At 33.3% G+C, this 23,049-nt stretch overlaps 2 protein-coding genes across 2 annotated transcripts; both read right to left on the reverse strand.

The window, feature by feature from the left end:
- Positions 1–8,293: 8,293 nt before the first annotated feature.
- Positions 8,294–9,101, reverse strand: LOC122005981 (WEB family protein At3g51220-like). The gene is made up of 2 exons (XM_042561267.1): positions 8,885–9,101; positions 8,294–8,815 (listed from the first exon to the last, which is right to left on the reverse strand). Exons 1-2 carry the CDS (start codon positions 9,098–9,100, stop codon positions 8,429–8,431), a joined length of 603 nt encoding a protein of 200 aa, XP_042417201.1. The 5' UTR covers position 9,101; the 3' UTR covers positions 8,294–8,428.
- Positions 9,102–12,330: 3,229 nt separating this feature from the next.
- Positions 12,331–22,349, reverse strand: LOC122026485 (nitrate regulatory gene2 protein-like). The gene is made up of 4 exons (XM_042585229.1): positions 20,738–22,349; positions 17,299–17,510; positions 15,014–15,237; positions 12,331–13,510 (listed from the first exon to the last, which is right to left on the reverse strand). The coding sequence occupies exons 1-4, from the start codon at positions 22,068–22,070 to the stop codon at positions 12,715–12,717; spliced, it is 2,565 nt and encodes an 854-aa protein (XP_042441163.1). The 5' UTR covers positions 22,071–22,349; the 3' UTR covers positions 12,331–12,714.
- Positions 22,350–23,049: the final 700 nt, after the last annotated feature.

Here is a 23,049-nt window from a genome sequence, read left to right on the forward strand (position 1 = left end):
ATAGAGGTTGTGTCTCATGAAGGCACCCCAACCCTCTCTTTTATATTCTTTAGCTTTGGTAAATAAGGAAATTTAATTACAATAAAATTTCCTTAACTTTCTTTGACATGAATTAATTAAGAAAAATTAAACAAAATTTCTTAAAACTCCATATCTTGGCCGGCCACATCAACAAGGGCAAACAAAGCAATTTCAATCAACAATTAAAATGCCTTATTTGTCTTCAGAAATTTTAAAAAATAAAATTTCCCTTTAAAATCCCTTCATGGTTGATAAAAATAAATTTCTATAATTTTAATTTTTCAACATGTGAATAATTTACAAAGAGAAAAAATAAAATATCTTTTCTATCTACAAATAAGGAAAGAGATCTAATCTCTTTTCTTAATCTTTTGTAGAAGATATATTTTAATCTTAATTCTCTCCAATAAATTATATCTTCCACATAAGAAAATTTTAAAATTAAAATTCTTTTAAATTTAATGGGGGTCGGCCACCTAAGCTTGGGTTCAAGCTAGGGTCGGCCACCCATGAACCAAGGCTTGGCCGGCCCTAGCTTGAACTACAAGCTAGCTTGGCCGGCCCCCTTATCATGGATATGAAGGTGGGTATAGATGGGTATAGTACTCTATAAATAAGAAGCTACGATAGGGACCGAGAGGAGGAATTGGTTTTGGTCTCCCGATGAAATTAAGCATCCCGTGTTCGCCCCGAACACACAACTTAATTTTATCAATAATAATTCATTCCACTAGAGAACTATTATTGAACTACCGCACCAATCCCAAATTACATTTTTGGGCTCCTTCTTATCATGAGTGCATTAGTCTCCCTGTATTTAAGATGTCAAATGTCCACTAATTAAGTGAGTTACTGACAACTCATTTAATTAATATCTTCATCCAAGAATAGTACCACTCAACCTTATCATCATGTCGGACTAAGTCCACTTGCAGGGTTTAACATGACAATCTTTATGAGCTCATCTTGGGGACATTATCAACCTAGATTACTAGAACACAGTTTCCTTCTATAATCAACAACACACACTATAAGTGATATCATTTCCCAACTTATCGGGCTTATTGATTCATCGAACTAAATCTCACCCATTGATAAATTAAAGAAATAAATATCAAATATATGTGCTTGTTATTATATTAGGATTAAGAGCACACACTTCCATAATAACTGAGGTATTTGTTTCTTTATAAAGTCAGTATAAAGAAACGACCTCTAATGGTCCTACTCAATACACTCTAAGTGTACTAGTGTAATTATATAGTCAAGATAAACTAATTCCTAATTACACTACGACCTTCCAATGATTTTTTCCTTTCCATTTTGGTCGTGAGCTACTGTTTATAATTTATAAGGTACTGATAACATCATCTTCTCTATGTGGCACCACATACTATGTTATCTACAATATAAATTAATTGAACAACTACAACTAAATGTAGACAATTTGACCAAATGTGATTCTTTATTCAAAATAAATGTTTACAAAAGTTTAGGCTTTCAGTATACACTCTAACACTCTTGATGTGGATGAAAGTAGTAGGGGACCAAAGCTAAAGGCAATTTATACATTGAATAAAGAACAGAGACGTGTTGTTTGTGAATGGTTGAAATCATTGAGATTTCCTGATGGGTATGTCTCTAATCTTGGGAGATGTGTCGATACGAAGGAATTCAAATTGATTGGTTTGAAAAGTCACGATTGTCATATATTTATGGAAAGACTTATTCCAATTGTTTTTAAGGAACTCTTACCAAATTTTGTATGGGGTACAATTACGGAGTTAAGCATTTTCCTTCATGATATTTGCTCAACAGTTTTGAGATATTCACAGATGGAGAAGTTAGAGAGAGACATTCCAATTATTTTGTGTAATTTAGAAAGAATCTTTCCACCTTCATTTTTTGATTCAATGGAACATCTTTTGGTTCACTTGTCATACGAGGCCAAAGTTGGAGGACCAGTCCATTTTCGATGGATGTATCCATTTGAAAGGTATATTTTGTTTTATCTTATATACTTCGTTATTTATGCGTCATAAATTTATAACTTTTTTATATATATTAATCTAATACAAAATGTTATATTTCAATCAGATTTTTATATCATTTGAAGAAAAAAGTAAAAAATAAGACACATGTTGAAGCCTCTATCGTTAATGCATACATTGTGGAGGAAGTAACAACTTTTGCATCGTATTATTTTGAGCCTCACATTCAGACCAAAAGACGGAGACCTGGAAGAAATAATGAAGGTCCTATTGATCCCAATACGAACATATTCTCAATTTTTAATTATCTTGGTCGACCAAGTGGACAATGTAAGCAAAGATATTTAACTGATCAAGAATGGCGAGCAACCCAGACATATGTTTTACTTAATTGTCCAGAAGTATCACCATATTTTGAGTTAGTATATCTTTCCTATTTATTTCTTTTATCGTAAATTTTTGGTGTTATAATTCAATTATTTATGATAGGATTTTTCAAAACTTGTATTCTGAAATGCCAACACTAGAGTTTGATCGTTTCTGCGATCAAGAATTTGCACCTTGGTTCAAATCATATGTAAGTAATTTTTTCCTTGTATTCTGATTTACCGTATTGGTATAGTATATTTTAACTTTTAAATGAATAACATATTCATTTGAGTTTAGGTTTATGATAATCAAGATCACCTCGAACATCAAATGTTATTTCATCTGTCTTGGGGTCCAAAAGCAATGGTACACACTTGGCCAGCATATTTCATAAATGGATATAATTTTCATACTCAAGAATATGGAAAAGGGAAGACTACAATGAATAGTGGGGTATGTGTTCAGTCATCCAATGATGGAGGTGTAAGCAATGATTTTTATGATCTACTGGATGAAATTATAGAGATAGAATACCCTGGTCCAGAAATGCGAGTTATCTTATTTATGTATCGCTGGTTTGACCCTATCAGAGGGATGAAGGTGCATCCACGTTATAATTTGGTTGAAATAAATCATAAAAGATTATATAAGAGATATGAACCTTTTGTTTTGGCACAACAAGCGATTCAAGTGTTCTATGCTTCATATCCTAGCTTGAAACATGATAAAATTGATTGGTGGGCTATTTGTAAAACTAAAGCACGGAAAAAAATAGAGGAACATTGGGAAGACATTACATATTAACAAGAGGTTGTAAATACATTTCAGACCGAGGAATATATTATTCCAACATTATGAGATCCCAGCGGAGTAGTGATAAATGTAGATGTCAGTGAATTTCATGAGGTTGATGATGATGATGAGGAGGAGGAGGACGAGGAGGACGAGGAGGATGAGGAGGACGAGGAGGACGACGACAACTTTGATTTTTAACATATACGATAAGTTTTTTTATATTTAATTTTAATCTATAAATTTATAAAATTTAAAGTTCAATTAGTTGTCTATATAATATCTCATTGTTAAATTTATATATGTTATATGTGTGCTATTTTTTCTATAGGTCATTAGAGGTGAGACATTATCACTGCAGATTCTCGCTCTCCGAGTTTTTTTATTATGGATATTGTAAGTTTTTCATATTTCTTCAGCAAGCATCAAGTTTTTATTTCTTTTATTCTAATTTTGATTTTTGGTTGGTAGTTTCAACAGGCACGCCATAGACGACACCATTCAAGCATTGCCCAGACTGATTCACTATCTGACAGGATGGTATCTACACCCTCCCCTCAGGCAGGACCTTCACATGACCAGTTACCGACAGGACCTTCACGTGGGCAGTCACCAGCAGAACCTTCACATGGTCAGTCGCCGCCAGGACTCTCACGTGGACCATCCCCGGCAGGACCTTCACGTGGCCAGTCGCCGGCAGGACCTTCACATGGCCAGTCACCGGCAGGACCTTCACATGGCCATTCACCTTCCCCACTTGAGTCATCGATACCTGCCAGACACTCAAATGTTGATATTACCGACGCTCGATTGCATATAGTCCCTCTTGGAGACTCGTAAGTATTAAAATTATTACATTTTTAACTATCTTAATTATTTAACGTTGTTTATTATAATTTTATGATAGATTTGAAAATTCAGTAACTGTTGTTCGTGAGATTAATCAAATTGTGAATAACTTTTGGAGAGGAGACTCAATGTCATACTCAAGCACTCCAGCACCCACAAAAGAACTCTGGTGGTTCGAATTTGAGGTATAACTAATTTATTTTATATATAAAACAATTACGTTAATGTATAATCTATTGTTTTTTCCATTTCAGCGATTATTTAGTTGGGACCCCTATTTTGAGATGGAAATTAAAAGAATTTTCAAAAAGAAATGTGGTGATCACATTCGCCATGTATTAAACCATGCCAAAAGTACCAGAAAAAAGCCTACCTTTATCACGTCGGACAATTGGGTTAAGATCTGCAATTTTTGGCAAACTGATGAGTGCAAAGAAAGGAGTTTGCGGAATAAAATAAATCAAGCTTATAATTCAGGAGACTCACGTGCAATATATGCAGGGGGATCTATAAATATGGAGGAGCATTCACGTAGATTGGTAAATTTTCAACTCTACAATTAGATTTTTAATATATTTAATGTTATTATATTATTTCTAACCGTATTGTTTTTAGTCTAAGGATTTGGGAAAAGAGCCCAATTTTATAGACACTTTCGTTTGCACTTTTCAAAAAAAAGACAAGACTTGGAGTGGAAATAGAGCTAGAATAATTAAGGTATGATTTAATCTTTAATCTTAATTTTAGCTTAGATTTTATTACTTATCTATTTGCTCTAATTAAGGTTTTAATTTTTTATAGGAGAGATATGATGACTATCATTATCACAGAGAAGTTCAGGTGATGGCGATAATATTGAGGGATCTGAGCCGTCTGTTACTAATAATTTAGATTTATGATTGAAGGCCTGTGGGGGAGTCAAAGGGGGAAGGATAATAGGTATAGGTTCTTTGAGTAGAATTCATAATGTTCCTCGAAGATCTTTATCTTCTTCTACCCCACCCGCAGTAACGACACAGATTCATAGCTTAACTGAAGAGGTTGATAATTTGAAAGGCATAATATCTCAAAGGGATCAACAAATTTTAGAAATTCAAAAACAAAATTCACAAAGAGATCTAGATATGGTTGAAATGCACAAACAACAAGCCTTTCTTATGCAACAATTTCAACAATTTAGATCGGGTCCAAGCTATATTCCTCTTGGTATTGGTGATGATGCTAACGATGATGATGATGCTGCCGATGATGTTGATGATGATGCATGAGTGTTTGTAATTAGAATTTTTGACTTCTTTTATTTTATCAATTTTATAAATTCTTAATTTTTGTATTTTGATTAGTATTGTTTTTTTTGTTCCAAACAGGGTTGGTAGGTGAAGATGATGATGGTATTGACGTAAAAATATGTAAGTCTTTACCTATTTATTTTTGTGTTGGTTTATAAGATTTTCTTTTTGTTTGTTTATCTTTTGATGTAGGTAGAAGAAGGATTTGGATTGAGAAGGATCTCCATAAGATTATCTTCTACTTTACCTTTTTCATGTTTTTGTATGACATTGGAATTTGGATACTATGATATGTTTCTTGTAACTTTATTATAGTGTTTGGTTTAGGGTGTTAGTTGTAGTTGTATGTTGTTGTAGTTTGTATTGTTGGATGATGATGTGTGTTGTATTGTTAGTTTTCTTGTAACTTTTTTATGTTGTATTGTTAGTTTTATGCTCTTAGTTTTGGTTGTATATGGAACATGTTTTAATGATGTATGTGTTTGAGTTTATATTATTGATGTTTGTATTTATTTTGTTGTACATTAATATGTTGGTTGATTTTTTGTTTATATTTGTGTTATTGTGTTTAGTGGTGTATTATATATATGTTAAATCTGTTTGAAAAAAATTATAATAGGAAAAAATATTGAAATCAGATAGGTCTGGATATTTTTTTTAAATTTTGGGATGAATTTTACAACGAAATTGGATTCGTTGGAAATATCGTATTTATCAGAATACTGCAACGAAAAATGTATTTTCGTTGAAAATTTCCAACGAATCTATATTTTCGTTGGAAGTTTCCAACGAAATATAGATTCGTTGGAAATTTCCAACGAAAATACAACTTCGTTGGATATTTCCAACGAAGTTATGGATTTGTTGGAAGTTTCCGACGAATATGAATTTCTTTGGAAATTTCCAACAAAATATAAATTCGTTGGGCATTTCCAACGAATATGAATTTCGTTGGAAATTTCCAACGAATATGAATTTCGTTGGATATTTCCAACGAAAATATAGATTCGTTGGAAATTTCCAACGAAAATGTGGATTCGTTGGAAATGTCCAAAGAAAAAGTATTTTCGTTGGAAATTTCCAACGAATCTATATTTTCGTTGGAAATCTTGTATTTTGTAACTTTTCCAACAAATAGTTATTCGTCGCAAAACTGTTTGCAACGAATACGTTTTTTCGTTGCTAATTTGCGACAAATTTGGGGTTCGTCGGAGATATTTCCTGCTGACATTTCCAACAAATATTGATTTTTGTTGCAAAATTTCCAACGAATTTTGATTTTGTTGCAAAATTTCCAACGAAATTTGCAACGAATATCGATTTCGTTGCAAAATTTCCAACGAAATTATATTTTTTTCGTCGCAAATTTTTGCGACGGCATATTTGCAACGAATTTTTTTTGTCGTAATTTTCATCCCAAATCCAATTTCCAATGAATTTTTTTAAAAAATTTGTTGTAAAATTTGTCCCTAAATGATAGTATTTTTTAGTGATTGTTGACCAAGATTTTTACAAGATTTGTTTTATTTAAAGTCTGGTCATGTTTTTCATTAGTCAACTAATATTTAAAATTGATTTATTATAATATTAAAAAAAAGATGAAATCAAGGATATTTGATTAATATGATACTTAAAATTGATTGAGAACAAAGTCAACAACAAATCAGATTCGGTTAGAGGACAACTCAATTAAGATAAACTCAGAAGAAGTAATCGCCTGATGGTCTAAGTTTAATCAACTATTAACAAGGTTAACAGAAGTTTTGGTCAAATTAAGGATAAACTATTTAGGATCACTAACATAATCAGTTGATTAATTGTTCAAATAATGAGGATAATGAAGTTTCAGCCTCAAGATTCAGTCTCGAATTTATTTCATCCAGTCGATTGATAGCATGCAAGCAGTCAATTGATAACACAACCAGCAATTAGCAAGTTCAGGTCTAAACAAAATGGGTAAAGTATCATGGGTGAGTCAATTGATAAAGACATCATCTTGGATAACAACTGAAATCCTCATACCAATCAACTAAACATCAATAACTAATCGACTGATGGATATTGATCAACAACTATAAAAAGGACTCTAAGTTGTTCGACCGAAGCATCAAAAATTCTCATAACCCACAACCAATTGCAATACTCACCCTACAACACCCTCAAGACAACAAGTGTGCTTCAAATTTCTATGGTTCGAAGTCTGTTTACTTTTATTATTTACATTCCATAAATTATTTATTTCTGCAGTTGTTATTAATTTGTCTAATGAATTCTTGTGATTTATATTTTCTATTGTTCGGATTTTATGAAGATATATTATTGTTACACAGGCTTTGTGTAAAGGTTTCTTCACCTTTGTGTGCCCTTCTTGTTTTTTTTTCCTTTTACTTTCAATGTACTATTATTCAGCAAAGCTTTTGAAAACTAATTTTTAAACTCTAAATTAAGCTTTAAAAATTACATTAATTATAAAATGTTATTCACTCCCTTTAGTTCTTTTCGGTTCAACAATAAAGAGAAATATATATATATATATATATATATATATATATATATATATTATAGATTAATCTAGACGGTGTAATCCTCTAAAATTGATCCTAAAATTAAAAGAATTATTATGAAGTTTGTTATTCTACGAAGACATTCAATTGTGAGATTTGTTTATATCATATGTAAAGACATCTTTGCTCGACAATTTTTATATAGTAAGATTTTCCTTTGAGAAAGTCACACTAGTGCAAACTAGAATGGAGTCTCTCTTAACCATGTAAAATCTCCATGTTAAATTCTTACTTATTTATGTTTATTATTTTAATTGCTACTAGTAATGATAGATTAATTTACTATAAGTTATATCTTTACTTTATTTTCTGTTCTAAGTTATATCATTACTAATCCAGTCATCAATTACTAAATATTTTTCTCTCGATATAAATAAATACTCATTTTTCTTGTGAGAAAATAAAACATATTACTAAAATCCATATCTCATTTGGCACAGCAACAAACAAAGCTTAATATGTTTCGACTCTTGTAATGGAAAACGTACAGAACTTATTGAATTGAACACGATATAAAGTGAGTGGATGACGTATAATACATGTAGAACAAACATTAAGTGAAGCTGTTAATGGAGGAACGACTGTAGAAAGAGCTACTGAGATCTACATTGGCTCCTTTTTTCCTGGAGAACATATCTCCTACCAATGGAACAATAGGCTTTTTCTTCTGCAGCTTAATCCGTCTTCGACCGAATTGGTCTTGGTCATCTGTCCTGACGATGCTCAGCACTTGACGCAAACTCGGTAAATACTCAAATCTTTCTTCTAAGTTTGTTGTTCTATACTCTTGCCATTGATCTACTGGCTGAGCACTCTCTGCTGCTTCTAATTTAGAGATTCGGTCTTGTACCTGGGACCTGAGATTGGCAATTGTTTTGGCTGTTTGGGACTCCCTCTCCTTCATATGAATCAACTCTTGCTTTATCTCCTCGACTTCAGCCTCCAATTTTCGTAGAAAGTTAAAGGTTGTTGAAGAATGGTAGGAATTTGGCGAGGAGGAAACACTTACTGGTTTTGGAACCAGATTTGGAAATGAAAGAATTGGCATGGGAGGGGTGTCTACTTTGGAACTAGCAGTGACCTTATGAGAAGAAGAAGCATCGCCGGTAAGCAAGCGTTCCCCGAAGACTGCAACGGCCTCCTTGACGGATCGGAAGGGGCGAGTGGTGTCCACCTCTCCTTGAGCTGGAACAGAGGATGCATGGCCTTCCAGGGTTTCTGCCATGCAATGAAGACAATTGTTGGATCGTGGAGCACAAATCAGATATACATATAAGTTTTGAGGAGAATGATGGTGGGTTTGATTGCTTTACGTCTACTTCATTATCATAGCTGTAAACTGCTGCCTCCGTTGCAAGGGAAAGATAAGTTTTTCCAAACTTCCAACAGAAAAAAGAGAAACTTGTAAAGAAAGGCCTTTTTGTGAGGACGTATTGTTTAAGTGTACGAAGACAATTAATTGTGGCTTCAAGTATGCAATAGGGCCTTCTGTTTTTAACAAGGTAGCTAATAATTGTCTATGGTCTATGGACATCTAAAATACCATTCAAGATTAAACGGCAATTTCCCAAAGCGGCATTTCCGAATTCGCAAAAGGATCATCAAGGTTTTATTCTTCCCAAAGGCCGCACCTAATTTCCATTTTGCCCCCTCTTGCCAACAACTAACTCTTCGATTTCCCCTCTCTTTTGCATATAACATGCCTTTTATTTTTTTTTTATTATGGTAGATTTGTAAAATCTTCTATTTTGTTTATTCTTTTATGAATATGACTTTTAAATATCAGCATCGCCGTGGTGCTAATTTTTACAAATCAACAACATAACTTAACACATCAGGATCGCTGTGATGTTGGTTTTTTAAAAACCAACACCACAACTTAAATACTAGTACCGTTAGTAAGATTTTTAAAAAATAATAAAGAAAAATATATTTGGATTTCGGAGTACTATAGAAACACACAAAAATTGGAATGGATCCAATCACAGCTATCTAGGGGATTCAAATTTATGAAAAGTTGGCATGTAATGGAAGAGAAAGGTACAATGAAGATATTTAGCGTGTCCATGTATAATTCTAACATTCTTATAATAAGTTATATGTATGTATTTATTGTCTTAAAGTTATAAACTTTGAAAGCTTTCTGATCATTGTTATTAAGGACTTAATATCTTTAGGCATACATAGACACTGGGACATTTTAGAAACTTGTAGCACTTGAAATGAGTCTAATCAACTCTCTAACTCCATCAATAGATTTTGACCGAAACTCATTGATAGACTTAGATGATTTGAATTTATAAAAAATTGACATGTAATATTAGAGATGAATGTCGAGAAGATAGATATGATGTGCAAGCTTCATCTTGAGCCTCATAAATGAAATTATAATTATGTGTCAATTGGCACACACTCTAGTGTTGGCCATGGAAGATCATCACCACAATGGTGTTGATCTTTCGTAAGTAACACTAGAGTGTTATATTCTTTTTACAGGGGGTGTTGCTGGTTTTGAAAGATAAACACCACTGTGATGCTAATCTTTCGAAATCAACACCGTAATGTTCTAAAAATCTAAATATCTTTTGAGTTCTAAGGTCTTCAAATAGTAAAGGAGGGCATATTTGGACTTCGATGCACTGTAAAATCCATAGGAGTTGGAATGAGTCTGATCAGAGCTCTCTAGGTCTATCAATGGGTTTTGACTGAAATTCTTTGATGGACCTAGAGAGTTTTGATTGGACTCATTCCAGGTGCTATAAGTTTTTGAAGTGCCCCAAAATCTATATATGTCAGAGATATCAACTTAAAGTCATTAACAACATTGATTAAAAGGTTTTCAAAGTTTATGACTTTAATACAATTGATACATACATATTAGAACAAACTTCCAGAGGTTATAACTTTTGACTCGAGTAGCAGAATGAGATGTTCTATGCACCAAATCAAAGCTCGTTTAGATATCTATTCCATTACATGTCATTTTTTTTTTTTCATAAATTCAAATTTCCTAGGTCCATCAATGAGCTTTAATCAAAATACATTAATGAACCTAGAGAGTTCCGATTCAACTCATTCCAAGTGCTAAAGGTTTTTGAAGTACCCCATAGTCTATATGTGCCTAGAGATATTAGCTTTAAGTTATTAGCAGCAGTGATCAGAAAGTTTTTAAAGTTTATAACTTTAAGACAATTAATACATACACATAACTTATCATAAGGATATTAGAATCAAACATGAATACTATAAATATCTTCACTGCATTGCTCTTTTTCATTACATGCCAACTTTTTAGAAATCTAAAATTCTCTATCCATCAATGAATTTTGGTTAAAACTTATTGATGGATCTAGAGAGATTCAATCGAACTCATTCCAACTTCTATAGACTTCTACAATATTGTTGAGTCTAAATATGCCTTCTTTACCGTTAAAAAAAAAAAATCTTATTGATGATATTGGTGTCTAAATTGTGGTGTCGGTATGTTAAGCTATAATACTGATTTTAACAAATTAGCACCACGATGGTACTGATGTTTAAAAATCCACATCATTAAAGAATAAAAATTAGAAGAGAAAAAAGAGAAGAGAGGAAAAAAAATGTAAAAGAAGAGATGAAAGTTGGCAAAAGATGACTATGCTCACTCCAACACCCCTAAAAGAAGAGAGGAAAGAGAAGAGATGATGCTACATGCAATGAAGAGAAGAAATAGAAGAGAGGAAACAGAAGAGAGGATGCTATATGTAAAGGAGAGAGGAAAGAAAAAAATCTATTGTTGGTGGGAGGGGTAAAATAAAAATTAGATGTTTTTTTTTAAGAATGAATTCTTGGTGCACCTTTAGAGCATTCAACTGAAGATTAAAATATCCAAGGCTTACAAATCATTCATGTAACAGCTTAATTTCAGCCGCAAATTTAATTAGCAAAAGTTACAAAAATAAATAAATAACATAACATAACTTAATGTCTAATGTCAATGTCTCATTTATTTTCTCTAATGGGATGATAAATTTAGAATGTTAAACTATTAGACCACCACTGTGATTATTTTCAAATTTACCTTAATAGCTAGTAGAAAATTTTCATGAGATCAAACAGACTATTCTCAGAATTAATCAACTCGAAGGATTAGATATTTAGTGTTAGCTAATAATAATAATAATAATAATAAATATAATAAACAACTCGATTTCATTCGGTTGAAGAATTGATTAATCGGCTACTCTTCATGCAAAAATCATATGATCCCATCATGATTTGAAAGAAATTAGCTATGATCATATCATTAAGATAGTAGCATAACAAAGAAGACGGGTAAACAACGAATGAAGGAGGAATTGAAGATAGAATAAAAGGGTAAGGAGGTAGCAAAGATTATCCAATTTTAGATTAAGTTATAAATGTACAAGTCACAACTGCTCCATAAGGCATCCATTGACCATGCAACGCCAGATATATGATAATGATTCGTGCTTTTGCACGATCAAACACTCAAATAATAAGAATATTCCCAAAACATTAAACATCTGCAACCTAGAATGGCAAACATTTAAAAAGAAAAAATTTATGCCATTGAAACAGCTTTGTCCCATAGGGCATTAATCTTTGAGTGAACAAAGAACTTTGGTGTATGTCACACCACCTGAACTGTAATTACATTTGTGAACTACTAGATCTGTTAATGTTCTGCTCAGCCATTATGCTTGTCTATTATGTCTTAACGTCCCATTTTCTCAAATGTTTCTAACGAAGAACAGTTCAGTCAGTCTCTTCCCGAAGAAGCAAGGCCAATCGTGAAACATCACCTTCAATAAAACCCATCCAAGGCAATAAATTCATTTAACTAAAACGGCTTTTACACTTGTCCTGCATTTCTCCACCTTCAGTTGGAATTCTAACACTATCATACTCTCTTAATATATCTGAAGTAAAGCTCCCTAGTGCTTCGAATAATGGAGTCAATCCACTTTGCAAAGTACTGGAAGAAACCTTTTTAATTTGATTTAAACTCTCCTTATGTTTATGAATCTTCTCATCCAATCTCTTTCTCAGAAAGTTCAATTTGACTATGCCATCATCACGGTGTGGCAGACCGTTCTCACTTACAGATTCAATCTCCAGATGCCCCGCTGTGCCTTTCTCCATGAAATTAACTAAATTTTTATCATAAACTTGAGACAGATACTCTGCTTCGAGTCTATGATGTTCTTCCTCTTTTTGAGTCCGCAAAAGATTGTGAAGAATCCTAATAAAAGTATCCATAGCTTCAATGACTTGTTTTCCTGAAATATGTTTGTTTGCATGGTACCAATCATTCGAGAGGACAAACACAGATGGAGCTCCAATCCTACTAGGAGAGAAAGGAGCAACTCCATCAGATGTCTGCTCGACTTCTTGAGGCAACCAGCTAATTAACCACCCATTCAAGGCATCAATATATGATTTCTGTACGAAAATCCAATCAATGAAGCATTGGTACCAGTTTATCAGCTCCAACTGCAATTCCTTAGTGGCTTTGGAAACTGATTCTCGTTGACTTCCAGTTCTTGACACCAGCTTGTGGATTTTGCTATTAACTATAACCTTCAGCTGCTTCTGATGGCAATTCAGAACACTCTGCCACATTCTTAAAAGTCTACATGAAATTGAAAAACAGCTATCAGAATGTGTTAGGTAATGACAGTAGATACATAAATTTTCTTTATTGAACAGATCTCAAGAGCCCCTACAGCAATCATCCATGTATTCCTTCTTTTCTCATAAAAGAGTGTAAACAAAGTCATAGACAGGAAAAAATATTTATCAGACACCATATTTGAATTCCAAACAAACCATAGTTCTAGAGGTTAAGTTCCTTTACAAATTACAGTGCCAATGAATAACCATTGAGCATCAAACTCTAAATTTCGATCTGCAAACAGTTGCAAATGGAAACATTGACATTTAAAGTTGGCTTTAGATGTTGGTCATCCACTAATTGATCTAATGGTTGGATTAGAGGCATTGTTTGAAATATCATATCATGCCAGGCAAAACAATCAAAATGTATCATTTTGGTAAATTACTGAAACTCAAAACCACTTGGCATAGATAAAGTCTTCTTCCTCAACTTCATCTCCTTCAACCTCCAATTCACCACCGGCACTATGCATTAGGATGTCAACACAATATCAAAATAATATTGTTCCAGTCAAAGACCGAAACTCAAACACAGCTCAAGATTTTGAACCTTGATTAAAGGTTTCCTAGTATAGAATAGAATGCACTCGTACTATGATGATGTATGATGCAAATTCGATACATATATCATCTTCTACTATGTAAATTGTTGTCAATGGAGAGACAAGGCCTATATAATAACCTCAAATAGTTAAAACTAATATTCCTTGATAATGACAAACTTTTGATCAAGATATGTTGAATAAAACCTCTGGTAAGTCTTTCCTGAGATCTAGATAGTTACCTCAAATATCTGAGACTAACATGTCTTGACAATGACAAACTTTTGATCTCTTTGTTAATTTCAAGGGAATATTTCCCCATATCGAACTATCTACTAACAACTGAATATTATTTTAAAGGATTTCAATATGGTCAATATATAGGCAAGTAGACTTTGTCAATATCCATTAGCTACCTGCTTGAAGCTGCAACATTCAACTTTGGTTTAATTGCTAAATTTATCACATAATTTACAATTTTTAACAAATCTATTTCATACTATATAAAAATGTAACAAATCTATCACAAATGAAATTCCACTAATTATTTGTTAACACATGAAATAACTGCATGCCTAGTTAATAAAAATTCTCTTGTAGTATACCATCAGTTGATAAATTCTTAACAAATTTTATTTCATAATATATTTGTTTCATTTTTAAATAGTAATAGTTTGTTATTTTTAAAAGTACGGGATTGATTTTTTAAAAGGTGTAAAGTACATGGCAAAGTATGACAGAGTGATTTTTGAAAGTAGATGATAGATTGGTGATTTTAAAAGTACACGATAGATTTGTTAGAGTTAGAAAGTATGGAACAGATTTAACAATTGATCCTTTAACTTAATTGTGCTAAAATGCTAATTGGTAATAAAAAATGAGTAACAAAAAGAATCACAACAAAGCTTGGGGCATACCCTCGCACTAATTCAGTAAGTAGAGGTTGCAGTTCTTCATCTCTGATCTTGTGCATTCTGTTTGAAATGGAATTGATAGATCTAACAATGACACTGATTTCTGTCTCCAGTTTTCTTACTGAAATTTGAGTCATTTCAATCTTAGAGGAGTCTGCTCCACTATCACTCAAAGCTTTTAGTTGTTTGTATCTCTTTTCATAGATGATTCGAAGTTTTTCTTCCTCCTAGAACAATCACCTAGAAAATTTAATAGAGATGTCCATAAAGAGGGATGATGAAGCAACAAAGAATGCGCTTACTAACTGTCAGCTGAACTTTTTAACCTATCCGCTGTGGAAAAGAAGATTAACTAAAAACAAGCAATTATTGGCTTCCAAATTTGCCATTGATTCAGATTAGTGCATGCAACTGCTGAAGGTTTCATAAAATATTTTGACATTGATACATCAAGACTAGTGATTTAGTTAAATAATTGAAATGCATTATTAAATGTACAAGCATTTTTCATGCACAAGCTAAATAGGACATTTTTAGAAAACAATTACTCAAATAACTTGCACAAAGTGCCAATATTTGGGAAACATTAGACACAGCTCTTACAATGTAAGACACATAAAGTCATTTAAAGGTCATAAGAAACAAGATGGCTTTCAAAATGTGCTGAATGTGAACTAAAAGAAGTCAGCCTAGGAATTTCCAAAAGGGATAAAAAATCAACAAAGTCTGACATAAACATCCACCATTACAACACATGTTTTATTTTTCTTATAGTAAAGGTGCATTAGAAAAAAAAAAAAAAAAAAAAAGGGCAGCCCGGTGCACGAAACTGGGCATGCGGGGTCTAGGAGAAAGATCCATTGTACGCAACTTTACCCTGCTTTTTGCAAGAGGCTGTTTCCAGGATTCGAATAAAGGTGCATTAGAAATATCAATGGTGACAACATTATTATGCAAATCTCTCCAAAGAACCAGTGGGTTTGTTTTCTAGCTCAACTTGAGGCACTCAAGGTGACTACTGATTAGGGCATCTCTTTATCAAGTTATATTAGCTAGTGAAAAAGGATTTCTTCTTGCTGGCACTCCATGTAAATTCTCTTTTTATACATTACGCCTTTCATTTCCTTGTTACATTTTGCATATTCAAGCAAGCATATGTCAATGCAATGGTTGGTGATTTTGTCACATTGCTTTCCTTTAAATTCTATGGCTTTGCCAAATTTCTATTAATGTGGACCAACAAACATGGAAACTAGCATGATATATAAATGGACAAGCTAAAAAAGTACATGAAAACATCACTAGATAAGTAAATACTAGTGTCTTGTATCGTATGTTGGCATTTCTTATCAACATTCATCTGATATTAGTTGTTTAAAAGGTGGGTGATAATATATTTTACTTGTAAGTGAAAATATCAAAGCTATTAATGAATTAATTAAAATGATAACATTTACCACTCAAGTTGTTTTCTCAATTTTGATGATTGTTAGTCTCATAATTTAGTCCCGTCATAGTGCAGGATTAAGTTAAAGGAAGGAAATTTTCATTTTACACCTTGGAATCAATCTCCTTTTTCAAAATGCACCCAAAGTTTCAAAATCATCAAATTATATCCAAAATTTTCAAGCACTTATCGCCTTCTAACAAAACAATCAATATCAATTCCAAGCCCATATGATAAATGATTTAGGTTATGTTACACTCAGAAAGTGAGCATAAATATCTATTTGAACCAATAAACATGAATCTCAATTTTCCTAAGCTAGATTGTCTTACATAGAATTTAACAAAGGGATAGGATTCATGAAATCGACTCTAAGTAGTTGGGGCTTGATAATGATGATCACTTTACCCCGTAGCCATCAATATTGTTACTTCATCTAATGGATTAAATTATGTATCAAGTTTACAACTCCAATGAATAATGCCACATGTTTGCTACATGATTATTCTTGTAAGGCACTAAGCATAAAAATGGTTGGAAGGGATTTAAATTACAAGAGAATGAAAACTTAAGTGCAACATTTTAATGATTATGAAATTCTAAGGTCATTTTGAAGGAGTAACTGAATTAAATGGAATTTTTGCCAAGAAAAAATCTAGTCTTGAGAGCATCAAAGTATTCTACTCACAATAAACTTCTTGTGTTCTTGCAAATTAGTGAAGTTTTGCTTATTCGCTCAAATAAAAGATTGCTTAATACAAAATTCAATGACTCTATTGAGTTGAGCTAATCTACTTTTCCCATGGGAAATCTTTTCTAAAAGAAAGCTTTTCCAGTGTACCTTTATTTCCTTATAAAGTTTTTCTTCCAATAGATATAGCTTCTCGAGAGTAGATGAAAGGTTCCTTGAATTCATGATAACATCATCAGCAAGATTGTTTTTCCCTGTTTTTCCCTTCATTGTACTAGTATTTGCATCTTGCGGTGGCTTAAAAGAAAGTGAAGATGTCAAAAAAGGAACAGCTGTCTGATCCAAAATTCTGAATGAAATATCTGCAAAAAAAAAACTCTAGATTATGAAATTTTACCGAGTATCATGCTTCGTGTTATAATAGTTTGCATGGAGAGGCCTATATGTCCATTTTTTTTTTAAATTATGAAGATCATGATAAAGTAGGAATACAAGATTTTTATAACACAAAAATGATGAAAGAGTCATTTAGTGATGGAAAACTTAGTTAAGATATTTAAGCATTAAGAACTTAACTCTTAGAAATAGAAAACCATCCCAACCAAAAAGCCAAGAAACTCCTTGCCATATAGTTACCAAAGATACTAGAATTCATTATTGAAAATGCTAATCCTCTTATAAATCAATGGTTAAATTTAAAGAAAGTAGAGTTTCAAAGAAATTACTAACTACACTAGAAAATAGATTAAATTGATTAAAAACTTATCAAATCATGAATAAAGAGGATATAATATATTGAAATTTGCCAAATAATATCAATTTTGACAAAATCAACAAATCTACCAAGTCTATCCCTATCTTTGTTTGAATACTAGTGAAGGCATGCATGCGAAAGAGATAGTCATTATTGTTGCTCTGGTAAATTTTAACTTAAATCTTTCACTGACTAACCACCTAATATTTGTTGCGAGATCAATAAAATAACTTTGTTGCATGTGAATGTAAACTAAGCACTTCATCCATTTCTTCTTCATTAAATATTGATCAAGATTCAAGAGTTATAATATCTTTTGATAATTTTGTCACAAACTCTTGCTTAATTAAACTAATATTGAATATTAAATAATAATCTATTTTAGAAAATAATAACTAATGAAATTTAGATACTCATGGTACTTTTATTAATATATTTAGTTAAACTTGCTAATAATATTATCAATCTAATTAATTCAATTTACAATTCTAATTATTCATATTAGTTATCCTATGTTTTAGCAATTGGTATTAAAGTTAAATTCTTAATTTAGTATGATAATCCACCTTCTCTTAAAAGGCTCCTTCATCTCTAAGCATCCACCCCTTCCACCATACCTTTAATGTCACTTCATCCATCATTTAATGGTTGATTCTCTTTTTGCCACTTCCTATATCTTCCGCCATCATCTACCATCCAGTCTCATGCAAGCCTCCTTCAGTTTCATGGACTTCTTGTCCTCTTCTCCAACCCACCTTTTGTTGCCTATCTCCTGAGATAGATTTATGATCTTTAAGCTTTTGTGGGGTTTTCTCTTTACAACTTGCTTTCCTACTTATTTATTCCATCTTGTAAGGAAAGATTTTCATTAACGGACTCTCCACCTCTTGAAGGAGAATGACTTTATAGTAGATTTTGCATGGAGTAACTTAGCGTGGACTAGTTTTGGGAGTTCGAACCACGTTAAATATCCTATTGACATTGCCTTGATTTATCTTTTATTTTCATTGCACATTTAATTTCTAACATTTATTCATCCATATGAAAATGCAAGAAAACTATGAAATGTGTATTTGAAGGTTTACACACAATTCACTCCCTTTAGCATTCAAATACATATTATAATCTTAAACAATTACTAAACAAGAGTGTTCTTTCCTAAATTATTATAACTTTTTATTATAAAATATATATCCTTGATATTTTTCCTTATTTACAAAAATTAAATGATTTTAAAAATTGTCCATTTCTAAAAAATGGGATAAGTTAAACTAGATAAGGTCGCAATCTAAGTCAAAGTTAATATTTTGAATGGGTTAAGGATAACTTCTGGCTAAAAATGACATTGAATACCTTTTATAATTATTTTCTAAATAGTATTCCTTCTATCTATAGAGATTTTTTAAAAAATAAAATAAAATAAAATTATACTAAATAGTTATAATTTTTATAATATATATTTAAGAAAAATTTGTTTAATATTTAAAATTGCATTTATTACTATTGTTAATTTTATTATCTATACTTTATAATATTTTTTTATCTTTGCAACTTGGTAAGTTGACCTAGGCATGACACGAGATATCATGGCTGAATTTGCATTGATCTAGGGTTGTGCCATCACAAATTGTAGCCTGCATAACCCCTTTAGGGAGTGGCAGACATAACACAACCCAACTAGATCCATCCATCCTGAGCATAGCTAATTGGCATGCCTATGAGTGGGCTATTGTATCAAAGTTAATATTGAAGTCATCCATCTATAATTGACATTTTAACCTTCTTAGTTCTTACAATTAGAAGAGAGGAAGGTTTACAAGTTGACTGAATTAAATGAAAGAGGAGGGAAAAGGAATTAATCTTTCTTCGATTTTATTTGTTTGTAGTTTAACTTATCTTTCTAACTGAATAGGTGATGGATGGATCCATTCATTCATTCATTCATCTATCTAAATGAACAAGAGAAAGGATACATTATAATCATCACACTCATCACTAATTGTAAATTATGATTAGGGTTGATGTGCAAGGTTGGTAGAGTGAAACCCAAAGGGTTTACATAATACATTTGAGTCACTTAAATTACCTTGATACAACCAGAGAAAATATCATTAGAATTAAAGGTACAACAACAACAACAACAACAACAACAACAACAACAACCAAACATTTTCCCACTAGGTGGGGTCGGCTGTATGAATCTTTTTACGCCATTGAGCTCTATCTCCTACTATATCATCATCTATATATAAATAAATTTTATCTTGTTTTATTGTTACTAACCAAGTCTTTTTTGGTCTTCCTCTTGCTCGTTTGATATACATGTTTATCATAGTTTTACATTGCCTAACTGGAGTATTTATTGGTCGTCTAAGTACATGTCCGTACCATCTTAAACGTGTCTCTCGGAGTTTTTCCTCAATAGATGCAACTCCGACTTTCTCTCTGATGCTCTCATTTCTTATTTTATCCATCGTCATATGTTCACACATCCATCTTAATATCCTCATCTCTGCAACTCTCATCTTCTGTTCATGTGCTCAAGTCATAGCCCAACATTCAGCTTCATATAACATAGTACATCTAATTGCGGTTTTATATAACTTACCTTAGAGAACTATGACAAAGAAGATCATGTTAGAAAATGAGTTTTGCAATGTTAAAAAACAAATTACAATTAGAGAACTATGACAAAGGAGTTAAAAGAATTACCATGATGTGGATGATATCAAATAAAATCCATGATTTAGCAGATGATATCAAAATTTAAACTCATCTCAAATATGTGGATGGAGAGCAGAATACTTTAACTGACAAGAAAAATGGAATACTAACCTCCAAACCTTCCACTTCGTGAATGGTAAGGAAACTTATCCGCCTCAAGCATCCTTGATACCTCTTCACCACAATCAGCAGCAGAATTGAAATGCTCCCTTATCTCCTTTACAACATCTATTAAATCCCTTGTGGAGTGAAGGAAAAATGATTGCTCACTACTTGAAGAAATCAATGATTTCCCACAGCTTGGCTCACTTTCCTCTGATGCATAGGATTTTTTATCAAATGCCTCCATGCCCTTTTTCCGGTCTTTCGCTTCACCATTTTTGCCATTATTGAATGCCCCACTATTCATTCTCCCTTTTTCTGCTAACCAGATAGCATCCGTCTTCTCATCCTTCGTTTTTGCATTCTTTGCAGACACAGCTTCCATCTTTCCAGCGCTAGATTCTTTGACTCCTAAACCTTTGTCAATTGCGTTCTTCTTTAGCTCTGTATTCTCTTTCATCACTCTCTTCTTTGGCTCAGCATCCAATTCAAACTCAAGATCAGGGATTCCCTCTTGCTTTCTTACTTCACCCAAATCAGGACTACTCGTGAAGAAACCAGTGTGAAGCTTACCCAGAGAGTAATTAGGCAAGAAATGCTCATAACTAGCAAAAGGATCTAAGAACTCCCAGCCAGAGGTTTTGGCTGGCGAGGGCGGAGGGGGAGTAGGAGGAGCCACCATGGGAGCGGAAGGACCAGATTTTTCATCTGCAGCTGGAGTCCCTGGTGCCACTGTAACGCCATAAGGAGGATAAAAATAGCCATATTCATAGCCATTGTTGAGAGAATCTGACCGAGGTTGGGGAAATGGTTCCTGGTAGATTGTTTGGGGCATTTCCACGGACGATTTTAGGAATGAGGAGTTAGGGCTTGAAGAGGAGATATGCTGATGTGGTGTAGAGGATTCATCCTTTCCATGGTCGCCACCGCCTCCGTCGGGTTCGCTTATTCGGTCATGATCCGCCTGCGAATCCGCAACGGACGACAACGGCAAGTGGGATCCATCCGGAGAGAGGGCGTGAGTGAGCGTCGTCGCGTAAGAGGAAACAGCAGCCGCGGGAGGGCCACGGCGCACGCTGGAAGACTTTATTTTGCCTTTGACGACCGGCGAGGGTACGGTGAGGAGTGGAGAATCCGGAGGCAAGGAGGAGGACGCCACCGTGAGCCCCTCTTGTACGAATCGATGGAGGGCGTCCCCTACCGACGAGAGGGCGTCGAAGTAGGCGGCGTGTGCGGCGGCGAGGTCGTACCGTCGGTCCACCGCTGCGGCAATCAAATCCCTCCGCTCCCGGCACAGAAACACCAGATCCGACTTTTCCACCTTCGAGCTATTGCATCCCATCTCACTCCTTCCCCGCCGCCGCCGCCGCAACGGGGCCTCCGCCTCAACGGGGCCTCCGCCAGAGGCATCGCAACTCCAAATCGCAGTTCCACATCAAGGGAATGAAACAGAGGACGGAACAAGCAAACCTAACCACCGAGCTCCTCTTCCTTTCTCACCGCCGCCTCATTCCAACAACTGCTACAGTCTAATTTCGTATCGCCTTCGTTTCGTTCAGAAAGACGCCCGAAACGGTTTGAGAAAAGAGAGGGAAGGAAGACCAACGATGCGAGGGAAGGCGAGGAGCCGGCATTATATTTTGTATTCTTCCGACTTTGCCCTTCGGATTTGTTACTATTTTACAAAAAGTTGATCTCCTAATTTGTTTCCATTTTTTTTTATATATTATTAGGTAGCCTGGCTTTAATTCGCCACTCAAAAAAAAGTAATTAACAATTTGTTTCCATATTCGATCTATATGTGAAATTGAAAATTGGCATGAGGTCATTTATAAAAAGGAAAAAATAATAATAATGCACATATGTATTGGAATATATTTCTTAATTTAAAATGATTTAAGAATTGAGTAAAACTTAATACTTATTAGACAAATAAAGTTTTGAAAATACATTGCAAAGGCAACTTTTCTTTGGTAATGTTTGACTGATCTAGTGAAGTCATCTCATTCTTTATCATCGACGGGGTGAATAAAAATTGTATTTTAAAAGCTTATCAAATATGCAATATAATATAATTTTGATTTTTCAAGATCAAACTTAATTTTGAAATCAATCAAGGTTAAAAGCAATAAAGAAAAAGACATAGTGGTTTAACATGATTTGGTAATCCCAAATTCCTACTCGACAGTGTATGTTCGTTAAGCAAATCTCTCCGCATCAAAATTCTACTATGGTTTCTCCTTTTTGAAAGCAGGCGAGTAATGAGAAAGCTACCCTACAAAATAATTTTGATTTAGGAATGAAATTTAATGATGAAAAAT

Source organism: Zingiber officinale, chromosome 1A (genome assembly GCF_018446385.1).
Source record: "Zingiber officinale cultivar Zhangliang chromosome 1A, Zo_v1.1, whole genome shotgun sequence".
Classification (NCBI taxonomy): Eukaryota; Viridiplantae; Streptophyta; class Magnoliopsida; order Zingiberales; family Zingiberaceae; genus Zingiber; species Zingiber officinale.